Source organism: Bos grunniens, chromosome 13 (genome assembly GCF_055505025.1).
Source record: "Bos grunniens cultivar Pamir isolate PY7600 chromosome 13, Bosgru_T2T1.0, whole genome shotgun sequence".
In the NCBI taxonomy this organism is placed as follows: Eukaryota; Metazoa; Chordata; class Mammalia; order Artiodactyla; family Bovidae; genus Bos; species Bos grunniens.
The window spans coordinates 51,103,711-51,122,858 of record NC_141177.1 but is presented as its reverse complement, the minus strand read 5'-3'; the positions used below and the strand labels follow the sequence as shown (position 1 = coordinate 51,122,858).

Here is a 19,148-nt window from a genome sequence, read left to right as displayed (position 1 = left end):
TCAATGTGTACACGGAGTTCTATACATATACTCACACATGTACACATATGTATATACATGTATACATACATAAATATCTGTACACATTGATATGAACATATACACAGTTAAATTCTTTTTTAAATTTAATGATCAGTAACATCTTAAATGTGGAGACCACTGAATTGTTTACCAAACTGTCCTCTCCTATGAAGGGAATATGATACATTATAATTTACTTGCTCACAAGAAGTCATGAGGTCAACCAATGGGATGAGTCAACCAATGGGATGAGTCAACTCAAGGAAAATTCCTAATGTTTTTCTGGTATCCTTTTATGTCCCAAGGAGCTGACAATGTTGCTGGGCATACTCAATGGAAAAAATCTTTCAGGTGGATTTCTTACTTATTTGAACATTGATTAACAGCTTTAATTGCTATGAGGCATGGGGAGAATAAACCCTGGATGAAATGTATCTTTATATTTGTTCTGGATAATAAAAAATATTGATTTGTTATAGAGCATTGTTGTGCAAATAGGGACAGATTGAACTGAAAAACATTCAGCTAAAGGACTGAGAATGTATGAAAATTAAAGCCACACTTGCTGAGATAAGCTTAGGCTTTAGTCTGCTCTTTGGCAGAGGTTATTCAAAAGCTCTGTTTTCTTTTCTCACATCTTATTTGACCCTGAGTAGGAGATGGTGATGGACAGGGAGGTCTGGCGTGCTGCGATTCATGGGGTCGCAAAGAGTCGGACACGACTGAGCGACTGAACTGAAATGAAATCATATAGTGGAAGGATTCATACGTCTAGAAGTAAACTGGCTGTGAATGATTTCAGGTGTTGTCGTGGGGTTCCCCAAAACAGAAATTGAATGTATTCAACAATGGATCTACTCATTTACATTTAGGTCACCAAAATTTGTCTGTCTCTTCTTTTTAGATTCTTGGTTTACATATGCAGGAAACCTCAGAGTTTGGACATTTCTATGAAAACAAAGGGCATATTTGGAAACTGTTGGGATTAATTGGAGGCATCCATGGATTTTTCTTAATAGAAAAATGTTTTACTCTTCTTGTATCACCAGGTGCCAAGGTATATTTTAAATTTTATGTATCTTTTTTGCTTTAGAGCTTCATGATATTTGACTTTTATTTCAGAGCTACTTGTTCAAAAGTAATTGGCATCTTCATGAGATTGTCTGTTTAAGGGGTGAGGCTCTGATTTCTAGAATGCATAGATCATTCTGACAGACAGCATCCCTGTAAGCATAATTATTAATTTTTCAAACATCTGTTGCTGGCCCATTACTGTGCTTGTTATAACCTGTTTTTTGGCCTTCATGGCTAATTTAGAAATAGACTATTTCACATTTGAGAATGAGGGGGTTTAAAGGTCTAGCTACAAATCTGTGTTTGGGTATCTTTCCTAATTCAAAACAAAAAGCAAACAAAGATTTTGAAAATTCATAAAACCACACGTCACTTTCTATCTTGTGTGTGTGCTAAGTGGCTTCAGTTGTGTCCAACTTTTTGCAACCCTATAGATTGTAGCCTTCCAGACTCCTCTGTCCATGGGATTCTCGAGGCAAGAATACTGGAGTGGGTGACCATGCCCACCTCCAGGGGATCTTCCCAACCTAGAGATCAAACCCACGTCTCTTATCTCCTGCATTGGCAGGTGGTTCTTTACCACTAGCGTCATCTGCAAAGCCCTTTTTCTATCTTGCATGTATGCATGCTAAGTCGCTTCAGTCGTGTGTGATTCTTTGCAACCCTATGGACCGCAGCCTGCCAGGCTCCTCTGTTCATGGGATTCTCAGGCAAGAATATTGGAGTGGGTTGTCATGCCCTCCTCTAGGGGATGACATTTAAAATTATGAAAACAAGAAACTCGGGAATGGAAATGGTGGTAACTCATTTTTTTTTTCAGCTTGAGTAATTGCTTTTATAGTGCCTGTTTTTTTTTTTTTAATCAATTTCTACATATATGATGACATGTAAGATGCAGTGTGGCTATTATATAGATTTTGTTTCCTCTTGCTCTTAAATATGATCCTATAAGAGAAGAGGTGAACAGTTTTGTGGGATGTTTCGAAAAGGTAAATGCTTTCAAAAAAAACTCCAGGAGACTAAAACAAACTCCCTACTAAGTCCTGCAATTCTGCAATCTTCATGGTTTTCTATTTATTCCCTTTCTACCTGTTCAGTTCAGTTCAGTTCAGTCACTCAGTCGTGTCCGACTCTTTGCGACCCCATGAATCACAGCATGCCAGACCTTCCTGTCCATCACCAACTCCTGGAGTTCACTCAAACTCATGTCCATCGAGTCAGTGATGCCATCCAGCCATCTCATCCTCTGTTGTCCCCTTCTCCTCCTGCCCCCAATTCCTCCCAGCATCAGAGTCTTTTCCAGTGAGTCAACTCTTTGCATGAGGTGGCCAAAGTACTGGAGTTTCAGCTTTAGCATCATTCCTTTCAAAGAACACCCAGGGCTGATCTCCTTCAGAATGGACTAGTTGGATCTCCTTGCAGTCCAAGGGACTCTCAAGAGTCTTCTCCAACATCACAGTTCAAAAGCATCAATTCTTCGGCGCTCAGCCTTCTTCACAGTCCAACTCTCACATCCATATATGACCACTGGAAAAACCATAGCCTTGACTAGACGGACCTTTGTTGGCAAAGTAATGTCTCTGCTTTTCAATATGCTGTTTAGGTTGGTCATAACTTTCCTTCCAAGGAGTAAGCGTCTTCTAATTTCATGGCTGCAATCACCATCTGCAGCGATTTTTGGAGCCCCCAAAAAATAAAGTCGGACACTGTTTCCACTGTTTCCCCATCGATTTCCCATGAAGTGATGGGACCAGATGCCATGATCTTCATTATCTGAATGTTGAGCTTTAAGCCAACTTTTTCACTCTCCTCTTTCACTTTCAAGAGGCTTTTTAGTTCCTCTTCACTTTCTGCCATAAGGGTGGTGTCATCTGCATATCTGAGGTTATTGATATTTCTCCCAGCAATCTTGATTCCAGCTTGTGTTTCTTCTAGTCCAGCGTTTCTCATGATGTACTCTGCATATAAGTTAAATAAGCAGGGTGACCTGTTCATGTAGCTGTAAAATGCTTGTCTTAGGGCAAACATTAGTCAGCACTTTTTGTTTATCTTTCCTAGATTTATTCAAAATTTCTATTTTATGCATCAAAAATAGGTTTATGGATGGATAAAGGACAGTAGGTAAATAGATGGATGATAAAATACGTGTGTAAAATGTTGATGGTGGGATTTAGGTAGTGAGTGTCTGAATGTTGACATCATAATTCTTTCAGCTTTTCTGTATATTTGAAGCTTTCCACAATAGATTTTAAATGAAATTCTGTAAAATAATTTCTGTTTTAATGAATCAAAGTGGTTCTTTGGCATGGGGTCAAGTAGAGTGCTAGCTATAACAATTCAGGAATTAGGAATCGCAGATTCAATCCTAACCCTTACTTTAAAAGTTTAGGGGTTTAACCTCCACAAAAGGAGTTCTAATCTAACTAAGCACTAAAGACAATACTAAAAGATTCCCATTTACACACAAGAGACTACCATTCTTGGACTGGAAAATTAATTTACAAAGCCAATATATCGACTTATGTGTAATAATTAGAAATGTAACCAGATATAACTGAGTGAAGTAAATTCTGAATATCTAAAAATTATGCTTTTTTTTCAGGTTGTTCTTGGACTTGTCAGGGAACTTAAAATGAGTTTTAAGAATGTAATTTTAAGATGCATTATATTTTGTAAAAAAAAAAAGGAATGTGAATATTTTAGAAGCTACATGTACTCTAATTGGTGAAAGTGTTTCTGGAGATATTAATTTAGTAGTTATAGGGTGTAATACAGTTTCAGTTATCATCCTTTTGGATATCATTCTCCATCAGAAGGAACTCGTAATTTAATTTTGTGGGAAATAAAAGTGACAATATAAAAACTACCACTGTTCAACCTTTGTAAATCGTGACTAAAAGTTTTGAGGTTGCATTCTTCAAGCACTGAAAATATGCATGATATTCAGCACAGTCCTCTGCTTTTCCATTTTAGCAAGTATTTATCCTGATGAAATTCTCCGAGTAATCTTTTTGTGTCATCTGCCTCCTTGGCCAGTAAACAAAATGTTAAATAGAGCCATGGAATTGACAAAGGCTGCATCTGTGTTCTTCTGGCTTCAGCACTAATTTTAAACCATCCTCATCCAGCAGGGCGTGTCACTGGTTAATGGGCATGTGGCGCATTCCCGCCATCTTGCATTCAACCCTGAATTAAGTGACCAGTCAGGCAGAGGCAAATCTGCTTCAACTATCCAGTTGGTAGGTTACTGATCTGAAGTATTCTTCTGATTTGATCACCTTCTTTCTTTTATTCCTTGATAAATAGATGAAAATCAGTAGGCTAGCTAAGTAGAATCCCCTCCTGATTTGCCTATTCTTGATCATGATAAATCCTATTTGGAAAACTTTGTCAAGCACCTGAAGGCTGTTTTCAAGGGGTAAATGCATTTTCCATAGATTCAAGTCACTGCTATCTGCACCTCTTTGAAACACATGTGGATCAGATTGACATAATATACATATCCTTCATCACTGTGTTTACAAGTTTTCATAAACCAGCTGACCTTGAGATTTCTCCATTCTGAGTAATCCTTTAGTCATGACTAGATGAGGCCAAATAAATGTTGAGCAAGGAATTAGAGCGTTTAGGAGTGGGGCATTCATTTTGTGATGTAGGAGAGAGTGCTTCTGCCTAAGAAGATGTCTCATAGTTAAGTCCCTTTTGTTACACTGAGTTTTTCACGACAAAGGTCTTCCTTCCAAGTGAATTCTCAAAACAAAAGGGAGGAGACATATGTATACCTATGGCTGATTCATGTTGATGTATGACAGAAACCAACAAAAAATTGTAAATCAATTATCCTCCAACTCAAAATAAATTAATTAATAAAACACAACCTCCAGTCAAGTTCAAAACAATATTCTCATTCTAGTTCTTAAAGTCATAAGAAAAGGAACAGGAAAAAAATGAAAGCATATCACAGTTGGAAAACATGCCTCCCATAACCCTGATCTTGAATGAGGGAGTAACAGTTCAAGGGTAGATTCCTGAGTGAAGAGAAGTAAGTTATTCCTGAGACATTAACCTGGCAAAACACAAGTCTGGGAGTAGATTCCAGAGTTACAGCCAATTCAGAGATGTGAACATAAAACATTTCTTTAAAATAATATCTTTAAAAAGGCTTATTGTGTTTAGTGTTTATATACGTCACATGTGGTTTGAAAGAAGATAACTTCAAGTTGAGATCACACTTTTTGTTTTGTTTTGTTTTTGGCTGCACTGAACAGCTTGCAGGATCTTAATTCCCTGACTAGAGATTAAACCCAGGCCCCAGCAATGAAAGTGCTGAGTCCTAACCACTGGACAGCCAGGGAAATCCCTGAGGTTAGTTTTTAAATCACTTTAATGGTAACCTCATTCTTTCTGTGTGAATGAAGTGTCCAGAGCCCCAAGATGCAAATAAGCAAAATTCTGATGCTAACGTAATGAGTTTAGAACAATTTGACTGTGCTATCTCACTAATAAGAGATTTCACCATTTCTTTTGTTCTTTAAGCTGCAAGATCAACCTAAAAAGAGATAGAATAACATGAACTTTTAGGATTGTTTGATGGGTCCAATTTCCTGTTTTTTAAGGAAGGAGAGGAACTCACAAATCCTTCCAATCATCAAAGGATGTTTGCCTGTAAATTCCTTTACATAGTGTGACAATATAGAGCTTTTTGAGGGAAAAAAATCCTGGAATAAATTTTTGAACTCCTGTCTTTTATTAGAATATAGACTCTCTTGATTATAATCAGGCTTTTCATATGATGTAATTTAAAATCTACATATTTTTCTTTTGTGTCTAGATCCACCAGTTTCAGGCAAGAGTCCTGTCTACCTCCTTTAATCCTTCAGAGCCCCTCTTCTCAGCCATCCTCCAAAATTAGCCTATCATTACATCTTTTGAATAACTGTTGTTATTCTAACATTTGAATGTTAGGTTTACCTTCTCTGTTTTACTTTTTAAAGAAGATGCTTGTCTCACATGAGATTTGTCTCGAAGTTTCCACAATTTTGGGTAATGTGAGTATACTTCTAAAAATGCTCCATAGGCAGACATGCAGTATTCTTTTCACGTGCCAGAATAAGAATCTGAAGCCTAGGGAGGGAAAGTGACTTTCCTGAAATCGAAAATGAGTCAGTCTCTGAAATGAAATCATATCATCTCAACTCTTAGAAGTCAATTTCAAAATCTCACTTCCCTGCCATGTGAAAGGATGAAAGACCTTTTCAAATATATTGTTTTAGTAAGTTTGTGGATCTCCTTTATTAATGAGTAAGATTTTCTTTTTTACTGACTGGAAAACAACAGTAACAGCATCATATGCTACAATGAATGAATTGAAATATTGGGTTTACAAGGGCTTCTTGTCCACAATCCACTTAAAGATCAGAAGATGAATTCTAGATCCACGATCTGCCATACAGGAACAGGGTCAACTTTGGTCAAGAGTCAAGAATCATTTTTTCCTACAGCTTTTGGCTTTCATAAATGCTTTCATAATTTAAGAGTGAATTACAGATGACCTAGGTAGCCTCTAGCTCTCTATGGAAGACGCTGATCTATGTAAGTAAGAGTGCTATTTTCATCTAAATGTGATAGTGGAAAAAAACGAGCTTGCAGAGTCTCGGCTCTACCTTCTATGTTTGTCCATGAAATTTAGAAATTCTCATATACTCCAGAGGATCAAAATGTCTTCTGATAATCAACATAACTCCTCAGATGTTTTGTTTTTTGATAAAATGATGACTATTGCTTATCTTTCCTCTTTTATTTTTTAATTTAAAATAGAAAGGCCCAGAAGATGCACAAGCAGCTGAAATCCCTATACCTAGTGTGAACACCCCCAACAGAAAATGTGAGTATCAATTTAAAAAATCCAAACATTAAATATAGGAAGTGCCGTAAAAAAAAAAAGGTTATATTTCCTTTGAAATAAATATGGCAAAACCATATCCATTTCCTATTAGGTAGATATGTATTTCATTATTAAAACTTTTACAATGAAATTTTAAATAAAGGCTCATTTCTATTCCTATCTTTGAAAATTACTACCATTAATATCAACTTTACTCCATTCTTTAAAAATGTTTTCCCCCATTGCTTATCTTTGCAACCCTGTAGACTGTAGCCTGCCAGGCTCCTCTGTCCATGGGATTCTCCAGGCAAGAATACTGGAGTGGGTTGCCATGCCCTCCTCCAGGGCATCTTCCCAACCTAGGGATTGAATTTATGTCTCCTGTCTCCTGCATTGGCACATGGGTTCTTTACCACTAGCGCCACCTAGGAAGCCCTCCGGAAACTTAAATTAGTATAAATACTTATGTGGTCATCAAGGCCCCTTTAAAATCCTGCTTATGCGGTGATTTGAACCTTTCACTTCCCATGAAGTTCTGCATCAGGATTGGTTTTTTGTCTTCTATAACAGTCTACTGATAATTCATCACAAATGTCTTATCTCCTTTATGATACTGTTATTAGCATAGTGAATAGTGAAGTCACTCAGTCATGTCCAACTCTTTGCAATCCCATGGACTGTAGCTTACAAGGCTCCTCTGTCTATGGGATTTTCCAGGCAATAGTTCTGAAGTGGATTGCCATTTCCTTCTCCAGGGAATCTTCCCAACCCAGGGATCGAACCCGGGTCTCCCGCATTGTAGACAGACGCTTTACCGTCTGAGCCACCAGGGAAGTTATTAGCACGTTGAAGTTCAAATCAGTGCCAGTTCATTATTCACAACTTATGGTAAAATTCACTTGTTTGTATAATTTACATCCAATCTTTTTCTTTCTAGGAATGCCCCTGTTTCTGAATTTGATTTACCAGTTGTGGATAGGACTTGTTTCCCTTTTGCTCATGCTTCTGAATAATTCTTAAAACTCTTTTTTTAAAAGATCCATGTTGGTTTTTATCAGTTGCCCCATTTTTCTCTCTGATATTACCCTTTTATAAACATACTTCTCAATATTTTAATGTTAAATAGTCATGGTGAGTTACTCCCATTCTACCAGAGTAAGTTACCTAATAAGAAAGAAAGCTATTTATTGAGTCCTTATATGCCAGGCACAATGCTGAACACATGACATGGATTATCTCATTTAATCCTCGTACACTTTACTGAAGTAATAATTGATATTCATTTTATACAAATGAAAAGACCCCTCATTAGAGAGGGTAAGTCACTGACCAGGACTACAGCATTGAGGAACTAAGGAATGCTAATGCACCAACAATTTCCTTGTGATCATTCTTTCAGGCATGCATTCCTATATTTTTTTCAAATTCATTCATTCGTTCATCCATCCATCCAAGAAATGGATGTTTTAGGCACTGTCTATGCACCAGGAAATAAAATTAGAAATGGTCTTTATCCCTAGTTTGCAATGTGTTTGAGGATTTAAATGCTAAGAGCAATGAACATGATGGTAACAATCACTATTTGGAATGTGTTTGATGTTTTAAATCCTGTAGGTTCTTTCTGTGATTCAAAATATATAACTACATAGTCCTTCCAATTCTATTTTCAGGACACTTCTAGTGATATTTTTAACTCCCGAATCTTTAGCTCCAGGAGAAATTTTAGAATGCCTGGCACTTAGAAGTTATATTAGAGACATTTCTTTGTATTTGTTTTTGGAAAAAAGGAAGAGGAAAGGCCACACCTAGTCAAATTAGGAGCAGAGACTGGTTGCTAGCTCAGGGAATAATGACGGTCTTATTCAAATGTTTTGTAGGCCTCATATCTTTCCACTTCAGATATGAAGCTTGGCATACAGAATGAACAGTGAACAAATCCAAATTTGATTACCCAACCGCCATTTTTGCCAGGGACATATTGAATTAACTTCAAATATTTGATTCCTTGTTTTTTATTACCTCATTGGTAGAGCTCAGGATGTGAAGGTCTATCCACAGTCTGATTTAAATAAACAAAAAGCAACATGATACCATATCCAATCCATGTATCACCATGGAAAACCTCTGATAAGTCAGAAATGTGGAACTCAGTATGACTGCCAGATTCCTAGGAAAGGGAAAATATTGAATATTATCAATAGTTCTATAGTGAGTACATTGACTTGTCAATGCATGCTTGTCTTATCTTCCATTGAATAATGTTGCAATTGTCTTAACCAGTATGTACATTGTGTTCCTTATAGCTTATATGCAAATATGTATATTTGCCTGTAGCTTGTTACATGGTCATGATCTGACATTTATAACCCCACATCAGTGATAATAAAATAATAGGCTACAAAAATAGGTTGGACTGTTTCTTGGCAGAGTATAAATTGGGTAAAGATTTTTCCATCTGAATATATGCTATTAATATCAAAACTGTATGTAGGCATACGCACAGAAATTGGGAATCACAATTTATTTGTATGCTACAACATTGTCAAATGCACTACTTTCGATTGCTTTTCTTTTTTTTTCCACAAAGAAAAGCTTTACTTCTGAATATTGGCAGGAACAGCTCAAGTGACCTGTCTGCATTATTAGGTTCAGAGAGCTTCCAGGCAATGCCAATAAGAACTCTCTCTAATTCAGTAATTTGATATTTATTCTGTATTTTTCTGACCTTTGCCTAAAATCTTCTCGTTTTTACTAAGGAAGAAAATGGATTATGAAACCACAAGAACGATAGAACTGAGTCTCACAGAGATGATTCTAAATAAAGAATGATTTTGAAAAGTGAAATACTTGGGATGTCTTTACAACACAGTCAGTGCACTTACCTCCTGGCCAGTTGTCTGGGCTAGTATGCTGTTTACTGAAGTTCTTTTTTTCACAGTGTGGGCTATGAAATGTTACATCATATTCCCCCAATAAAATAACAAATCATATTATAATATAGTCCCTCCACCACCTCAGATCCAATAACAGAAATGAGATGATCTCTTCCTATTTTTATGGGTGTCCAATTGTTAGAATATTGTGTGCGGTTCTAATAGTAACAATAGCAACCCCTCAAACCTGTCACACAATTTATATCAACTGACTAATTAATTTTTAGACTACAGCAATTGATTTTAATGACTCTTCTTATCAAGTAGTATACCTAGGTAGTTCACTGTCATGATATGTGTTTATCCCTGAAGTACTTTTTGTACTTGTTAATGCTTCCACCCCAAATAGTAATATACAATTTCAGGTTTCTGAAAGCAGAAATTCTGTCTGTTAAAAACTTGAGCCCAATTAATGATCTAATTATTTCATTAATTAAATCCATATGGTCCAGTTTATTTCTTTGGCTGTCTCCTTAATCAGATAATGTATACGATATAATAGAATCCCAAGAAGACAGCTTCTCTCTACTTTATTGGGCATCTAGTTGGTCTACTGCTGCTAAGTCGCTTCAGTCGTGTCCGACTCTGTGCGACCCCATAGACGGCAGCCCAGCAGGCTCCCCCGTCCCTGGGATTCTCCAGGCAAGAACACTGGAGTGGGTTGCCATTTCCTTCTCCAGTGCATGAAAGTGAAAAGTGAAAGTGAAGTCGCTCAGTCAGGTCTGACTCTTAGCGACCCTATGGACTGCAGCCTACCAGGCTCCTCTGTCCATGAGATTTTCCAGGCAAGAGTACTGGAGTGATCTAGTGCTGAATTATTTTTCTGAAAGACAAAACATTCCAAAGCTAACTTTGGAATCACAAGTGTTGGCAGCGGTTCTATCACAGTCACATTTAGGGAGTGAAGGGGCAGTGGGGGGTTCTTAGCACCAACCAGAAAGGGGGATGATCACAGAGGGGCATGAGGTTAACAGTTGACTCCAGCAGATTGACACGAGGAACAGTCTGATTCAGGGGCCAGTTTTGGAAAATAGACTCTATTTTAACGACATTCTGCCCAGAAGGTCTTAAATTATTTAAAAATGCTTTACAAAAGATTTATGTGGAAAGGTCATTGAACGTATTTTGAAAAGTTATCGCAGTATTACTTTTATTTTCTTCTTTTGGCACACCTGAGTAGGGAGATAGAAGAGCAAATATAGTTTATTTCCTAATTACTTGAATGCATTAGAAAAGCAGCGACCATACCTGCAAGAGTGCCATATTGCATCTCTAGTCCTGACTTATTGTGAAAGCTGAAACAAAGTAGAGTTACTTAATCTGATGCGATTTAAGAAGGTCAAGGATGGAAGGGAAAATTGGTTATAATTGAAGGATTTCATGAACTGTGTTGTGCTCTGTTAATACTTCTCACACCTTTATTTTGTTCTTTAGGCAAAACCATTAGCTTGCTAGCAATAATGATTCTGGTTGGGGACAGCCTGCATAATTTTGCAGATGGCCTAGTAATAGGAGCAGCCTTCTCATCTTCATCCGAGGCGGGAGTGACCACGACCATTGCTATCTTGTGTCATGAAATTCCCCATGAAATGGGTAAGTCAGAGTAGAATCACTGCCTCCTTGTTGAGAAAATCCTAATATATTTCCTGCCATGATTTACTAGCCTTCTTTTTCCAACACATAATTGAAAGATGAATACTTTCCATTCATAATTTATTTAAACCATCAAAAGCAGAGAAGAAGGAAGAAAATTCCTGTACCTCGAGATAGAATTCAATTAAGCTCCTTTATATTTCTTGGAGCCAGAAGTGACTCTTTTTGGATTCTGGAGAATTCTCTATAGCAGAGAGACTTTCAGAGAAACCTCCTTTTGAAGAATATCAGCAAAAACTTCCAAATTTGCATATGAAATGTGGGAAAAACATTAAGAGGGGAATTGGATCCATTATGTTAGCAAACAGGCCAATGAGATAAAATAACATTTAAATGAAAGCCAAACCATGGTTTCATCAACCTGATTTATACAAAATGTCTAAAGCCAAGCGTAACATTGAAATGACAGGCATGTGGTAGCAGATGCACAAAAGACTCTCTTTCTGGATAATCTTAATAACCCGTGTAATTAAAATCCTGCCTCCCAGAAACCAAGAAGAGATGGAGTAGACATTTCTGAAAGAGGTCCAGAAAGAGGAGAGCCTGGTTCCAGATACACGTGTGCCCTTGAGAGAGGGCTCTTCTTGGTAGTCACTTTCTCATCTCACTTTCATGTTTATATTGTCCACTTGGGCCACCCCTGACCTCTTGGGTTCTGTGTCTGTTGCCCAAAGTCCTGTCACTGATCATCACTGACTATTCCTCTCTAAGGAGTTTATCCAAGGTCCTTCCTGAATCCATCAAAACTTATGGTCTGGGAGCCATGTCTGGTCTTGTTTTGACTACTGTGATAAAAACCAATAGAGGTGGGTGACAGTCTGTGATAGGCCAACAAGGATGTCTTAAGAGCTGTTCATAAGATTAATTATGCAATAGAACTAGGAAAACTGAGTTCCCAGGCTGCCTCTTATTTTTTTAATTATTGAAGTACAGTTGATTTATAATATTGTGTTCATTTCCGCTGTACAGCACAGTGACTCAACTATACACATATATACATTCTTTTTAATATTTTTATTCATTATGTGTCTTTATTGAATTTTATCTTCTTCTTAATTCCCCAAAACTAAGAAATAGAGCCTCTCAGATTAAAAGATCATCCTTCTTTTGGAGGAAAAGTGTGGAGAGAATAAGGTCATTTTTCTCTAGTCACTGAGGCAGTAAAACATTTTCTAAAGGAAAAATGTGTTTTCCTAACCAATTTTTGCAATAATTTAAAAATCTCCTATTAAGTCATCATTTTCTCTTTCCCCACAAAAGGTCCTGCATAAGTTAAAAGAAAAAGAAAAACCCACATAATGTTTACTACCTTGGGATTTTGCCTGGCAAGTTTCCAGCTAAAAAGATTTAGAAATCCCAGGGTAGCAAGTCCTTTATTTTGCATTTGTCTAAGTTGAAAATGTCTTAGGACATTAGGAAGTAAAGAGTATGTCACACTTCTCTCTGTATATACTACCTCCTGGAATAGTAAAAGGAATAGAACTTTTGAAATGCAGCTTCCTAAAGTATAAAGAGTTGTGCTATAAATTCTTAAGAAATATAGGAAAGTGTTTTTTTAACCATTCAATTTTACTTATAAAATCAACCCCAATTGCTGAAATTTAAAACAGGTTTCATAATAAAATAGCACAGGACTCGAACAAAGGCATCATCGGTTAAATGATAATTCTGTTTTCTTTTCTCTTAAATTTCAGGAGACTTTGCTGTGCTTCTAAGCTCTGGACTTCCGGTTAAGATTGCCATCCTGATGAATTTTATAAGTGCTTTAACTGCCTTCATAGGACTATATATTGGCCTCTCAGTATCAACGGATCCATGTATTCAAAACTGGATCTTAACAGTTACTGCCGGGATGTTCTTATATTTATCCTTGGTGGAAATGGTAAGGTTTGTGGTTTTTCTGTTTTGTTTTTCCAAACACTAAAAATGTAAAACAGAGAAAAAGACAAAATGGAAGGATCAAGGGTGAAACTTGATCCTTATAGAAGAAGACTATAGATAACAACATAAAGGACTAAAAAAGTATTCTGTGTAAACCAAAAAAAGTAAGCAGGCAGAAGAAATATAATTTGAGATTCAGAAAATACTGACATTCTTTAAGTCAATTTAAGTGGAATGAATGAAACCTTTCTAATTCTCCAAAAGGCAACATCAGTTCATTCTGCTCCAGCTTTGCATCTGTAGAAGATGCCTAAACTTCCAACTAAAGAACAAAAAGTTTTTTTAAATACCCAGCCATTTTGTTTATACATTAGCAAATATTGGGTTGGCTAAAAAAAGTTTGTTTGGGTTTTCCCGTACCGACATCTTGGCCAACCCAATATTTCAGCTGACTTTGTCATTAAGTTAAAGAACTGTTTGGCTTAATGAAACAACCCTATTTTTTAAAAAATGATTGAAGTTTTAATTGCTAAAGCACTATCATGCTGGTGAAATGAGAAAGATTATTATGTATTGCATCTCTAAATTTGCAATACATTTTTCCTGAAGAAGTTCTTGCTGACACCAATGTTTAATTCAATCATCATTTTTCATCCTCTGTAATCTTATGAAGGAATTGAACCTGGGAAATTTCACATTCTTGCCTCTAAAATTCTAATCTCTACAAGATAAACCTGTTTTTTAAGGTCACCTTCTATTAGACTTGCTTACAACTTACATGTCTTGAGAGTCATAATGATTATCCTGTCTCATGGGTGAGAATAAGGCAAATAAAAATGGCATAAACTAACAAAAGAAATATTTAAGGCTTAAAATCAATAGAAAGCCAATCTGATCAGAAATAAAATATGTGATTACACATATCCTGGAGCTGAAAAGTAAAATAAACAATCTTGAAGGTCATGTTTAGAATAGGACCATTGGGATTGACTAGTGAATCCAACAATTGTCCTGGAAGTAAGTAAAAAGAATATTTCATAAGGAAAAAAAGTCTGGAGGGCAGAAACTGGACTGATATGACCAGAACAGTGCATTCTATAAGCAGAATTCAAGAAGGGGACTCATCAAGGTAAACTATCATCTTCAACCCCACTGTAGGGACTTCCCTGGTGGTCCAGTGGTAGGACTTCATGCTTCCCTGCAGGCCAGGGGTGGGGAGGGTTGGGTTTGACCTCTGGCTGGAGAACTAAGATCCTGCATTCTGCATGCAGCATGGCATGGCCAAAATAAATGTGGACTTAAAAAATATTCACAACCTGAAAGCTGAAAGTTACGTTTTCATCGGTGGGAATTTTTAGGACTTCAAGCCTGGGAGACAGCATCTCAAGTAAGCCTGAGAGAGCTGCTCCAAGGAGGTGAAGGGAGGGGTCAGCTTATAGAGAAGTTTTGCAACAAAGGGCAGGTAGTCTGAACATCCAAAGATTTTTGTAAATTGAAACCAGATATCTCAAGTTAAGGATATGGAAGTATTCCTCCTTTCTTTTTTTTTTTTTTTGATTTTATTTTATTTTTAAACTTTACATAATTGTATTAGTTTTGCCAAATATCAAAATGAATCTGCCACAGGTATACATGTGTTCCCCATCCTGAACCCTCCTCCCTCCTCTCTCCCCATACCATCCCTCTGGGTCGTCCCAGTGCACTAGCCCCAAGCATCCAGTATCGTGCATCGAACCTGGACTGGCATCTCATTTCATACATGATATTTTACCCTTTCAAAAAGAATTCAGCATTTTTCTTGCATGGGAAGATGAAAGAATCTGGGCTCAATGAAATCATTCCTTTGATAAGCACCTCAGCTATCGGGAGCCAGTATCCTGTGCTTTCACACCCTGAGTTCCCTCAGGGCTCACTGTAGGGAGTGGCTGCAGTCTGACGGCTGCTAGATGCAGATATTCTTTCCTTCCTGAGTTCTCTCAGGGCTCACCAGCTCACACTGGAGGGCGGCAATCACTGATGAAGGTGTGACATCCTTTGTTTACTGATATGGCAGGAAACATACCATTTCTCACAAACAAACAAACAAACCACTTAAATGCTTCTGACTCTTTGATATTTTTTCTTAATTTTTATGAGATTCAAAAAGTAAGGTAAACACCAAAATGTACTTCCATGTTTGGGAATGTTCCTACAAATTATCTGTGATACTCAGGAAATTTCCTACTCATATAGTGAAGATAGTCATAAGTACTATAGCAGATTCTATCCATCTTTTCTGAACCCCAATCCCCAACCTGCAATCAATGTTATCAAATTGTACCATTCTCCCAGTTCAAGGAATCTGGATGTCTAGCCTTGTGTGACTTAGAAAACACATGGCCACTAATCACTGAATGTTGTGACTTGCTTTCTGTTTAAAATGTCTGCAGATCCATCTTTAAGTTCATTCTCAAGCCTCCTGATTTTCAGCTTTGTATTTCTAATTCCTTTCCTCTTTTTGAGTTCATCAAGGGGCAATTTCTATATTACTTAAAGTTGATTTTTTATCTTAATATGGTCTGAATCTCTCTTCAAGTATGATGGATGTGTATGTATGAAATCAGTCTTTTCTCTTTGTCTCCCAAAATTGACCTGAGAAGATTATCAGGAACCATTTGAGCCCGAAGCTAAATACATCCTTTTCCCCTAAAAGTTTTTCCTCCCAGTCTTGTAAGGATAAAGAATTGCTTGTAAGAAAACAGTGTGGTTGACATCCTATGAAATTCCAACTAGAAGAAATCCTGACCTTATTGCAAATTACTATTGGCCAAAGAAAAACTAGCATCCTGGCAAAAAGACAGGAAAGAAAATACTCTGAGTTTCCTGGGGCTACTTGCTATAATCCAGGTCGCCTGCTCTCACGGCCTTTTGAGTAACTTCTAAACAAATACAGCCCTTTCACATAGCGGCAAGTTTAACCGTTGTCGTACTCTGGGGCTGTGCCAAAGAAAATAATCTTGTCATTTCAAGGGAAGAAAACAAGGTTTCAAGACTGTACAACAGCAAAGAAAATAAATGACAGTAACTAAAGGGTAAGGAGGAATACTTTCATACCCTGGCTATTTACCAAACCTTGGAAATGTACCAGGCACCTTCTGAGCAGGGTTAATGTGAAAAAATTAGCTATATTTTTGCCTTGCTTATTTGTTTCAAAGTAATCAGCTGTGTTATTTCAAACTCCTAAAAAGAAAAGAACTCAAAAAATTGGGCCATTTGTTGGCAGTGATGCCAACAAAGCAGAAAGTCTTCACCAGGGCAGTCAGCCAGCCTAAAATTCTCCAAAGTGGTATTGCTTTATCCAAGCACACCAACTTCCAGTGACACTGAATGGTTTCTAAAGGAAATTAAGAATGAATGCAGCTCTGGGTGGCCAGAGGAAATTCATTCTCTGTTAGAAAGATCCATGTGGGTTTCCCCAAGCAGAGTCTAAGACAAAGGCCTCTGTGAAGGCCTCAATTCACTAGGGAGGTGATCTCAGGAAGCAGGAGGGAAGGACAGGTGGAGTGAAACAGAGAAGGATAAAAAGTCAGTAAGACAATAGGTTTTTATTAAGTTCAACGCTGCCACATGGCACCCTCCGCACAAGACCTTCTGAGGGTGCTTCTGTCCCTGTGGTTTATCTGTCCCGTAAGTAACCCCTCCACACACACTTCAGGTTATGGATGCCTGAGTGCCAAGGGCGTTTACTGGCAGTTCCATGCCATCACATGGATGGCAACAGAAGGAAGAATGTAGCATGGACCTGAAGCAAGGCTCGGTGCAGGATAGTTAATGCCCTCTTGGAACTGGTCTCTGCAGCAGTAGCTGGGGTGAGAGATGGGCTGAAAGAATATAAAATAGCACACATGTGCTGGCCATTAGCAGTTGACCCTCTCTGCCCCCCAAATATGTTTTGGTCTCCTTGACTTTAAAGTTACACCTACACCAAAGCCCCTGCATGGTGGTAGCCAGTCAAAAACTCCATAAAGAGTTAACCCAAGATAGTCAGTGGAAGCAATCTCTAAACCCTAATGGTCTTGAGGAAGTTTTGTGTTTTTTTTTAACTTTTAAAAAAATCATTTCATTTATTTATTTTATTTTTAGGCTATGCCACATGGCATGTGGGGGCTTCCTTATTGGCTCAGTGTTGAGGTAAAGAATCTGCCTGCCAATGCAGGAGTCAAGGGTTCTATCCCAGGGTCAGGAAGATCCCCTGGAGAAGGAAATAGCAACCCACTCCAGTATTCTTGCCTAGGAAATCCCATGGACAGAGGAGCCTGTTGGGCTACAGTCCATGGGATCATAAAGAGTCAGACACGATTTAGCAACTAAACGACAACATGCTACGTGTGGGATCCTATTTCCCTAATCAGGGGTTGAACCCACGTCCCCTGCATTGAAAGCATGGAGTGTCAACCACTGGACCACCAGGGAAGTCCTGAGGCAATATTTGATATTCATGGTCTCTGTTCTTCCAGCACCCGATCTTGATTCTCCCCACCTTCAGGCAGCTCTTCCGCTGATTCGGATTTCTTTCCCGGTAGGGACACCCAGGGCTTCCGTATAGGGATCTGCTTTGTTTCTGTCAGGCCATAGTTCCTGTGGTTGCCTCTTCACCATTGTCACCAGGTATGGAAGCACCAAGAGAGGCTCCAAGAAATTCTCAGGTCTCTAGATACAGTCCTTGCTGCCTCCATTGTGTAGCGGTCACCCTGACTCCACGTGGTGACCACTGACAATTGCTCCCACCAGCACAGTAACTTTTTCTCTATTAGTTGATCAGTCAGCATGAGGTGCTCAAGTGACCACATGGTAGTCGTAACTTCAAGTTCAGTGGAAGTGTTCCCTGGTGTATTCTCCTCAAGAATAAGGATCTCTGTTATCTGATGGTGCTAGAGTTTTCAGGAACAGGAAGCACAAATTCTACAAACAGAAAAGCTGGCAGTGATTGTATACCATTGTTCATGATTTTCCCTATTGTTTCTGCTCTTATTTCTCCCTTCTCCTCACTTTGCATTTAATTTTCTGATCAATTTCTGGCTTTATGAGGTGGAGTGATGTATCACTGATTTTAAATCTTTTCTTCTTTTCTAGTGTAAGCATTGAAAGCTGTAAATTTCCCTCTAAGCACTGCTTTGCTGAATCTCATGTACTTTATTTCATTTCAAATATTTATTTATTTGACTTCACCAGGTCTTAGTTGTGGCATGTGGGATCTTCAGTTGCAGCCTGTGGTTCTAGTTCCCTGACTAGGGATCAACTCCATTGGGAACATGGAGTCTTAGCCACTGTACCACAGGGGTCCTCTCTTGTGTATTTTCATATGTTCTGTTTCCAGTGCAGATCATTTTGAAGTGTTTTTAAACATTCTAAACATCTCATAATTTTTCTTATTTGACCCATGTGTTATATGGAAGTATGTTGTCTCATTTCTCAATATTTGTAATTTAAAAACATGTCTTATAGTTAAATTTATTTTAATACTTGGTTAGTCAGAAGATATACTTTGTATTATTTTGCCCTTTGAAATGTTTTGAGACTTGCTTTATGGCCCAGAGTATGGTCTAACCTGGTAAATGGTCTCATATGCATTTAAAAAGTACATGAGTGCAGCAGCTATTGGGTGTGGGTTTCTGTGAATGCCAATTAAGTCAGGCTGGTTGATATTATTCATATTTTCAAAT

General features: G+C 37.9%; 1 protein-coding gene across 12 annotated transcripts in view; it reads left to right on the top strand.

The window, feature by feature from the left end:
• Window positions 1–19,148, top strand: part of SLC39A12 (solute carrier family 39 member 12) — an 85,936-nt gene that overhangs the window by 45,456 nt on the left and 21,332 nt on the right. For 10 of the 12 annotated variants that reach the window (XM_086334143.1, XM_086334142.1, XM_086334151.1 and 7 more), the window contains 4 exons: window positions 926–1,078; window positions 6,913–6,979; window positions 11,347–11,505; window positions 13,260–13,447. In XM_086334143.1, the coding sequence (XP_086190269.1) occupies window positions 926–1,078; window positions 6,913–6,979; window positions 11,347–11,505; window positions 13,260–13,447 (567 nt within the window). Of the gene's footprint in view, window positions 1–925; window positions 1,079–4,223; window positions 4,335–6,912; window positions 6,980–11,346; window positions 11,506–13,259; window positions 13,448–19,148 lie in introns of all 12 variants that reach the window. The other 2 variants (XM_086334152.1, XM_086334150.1) reach the window with 2 other exon arrangements.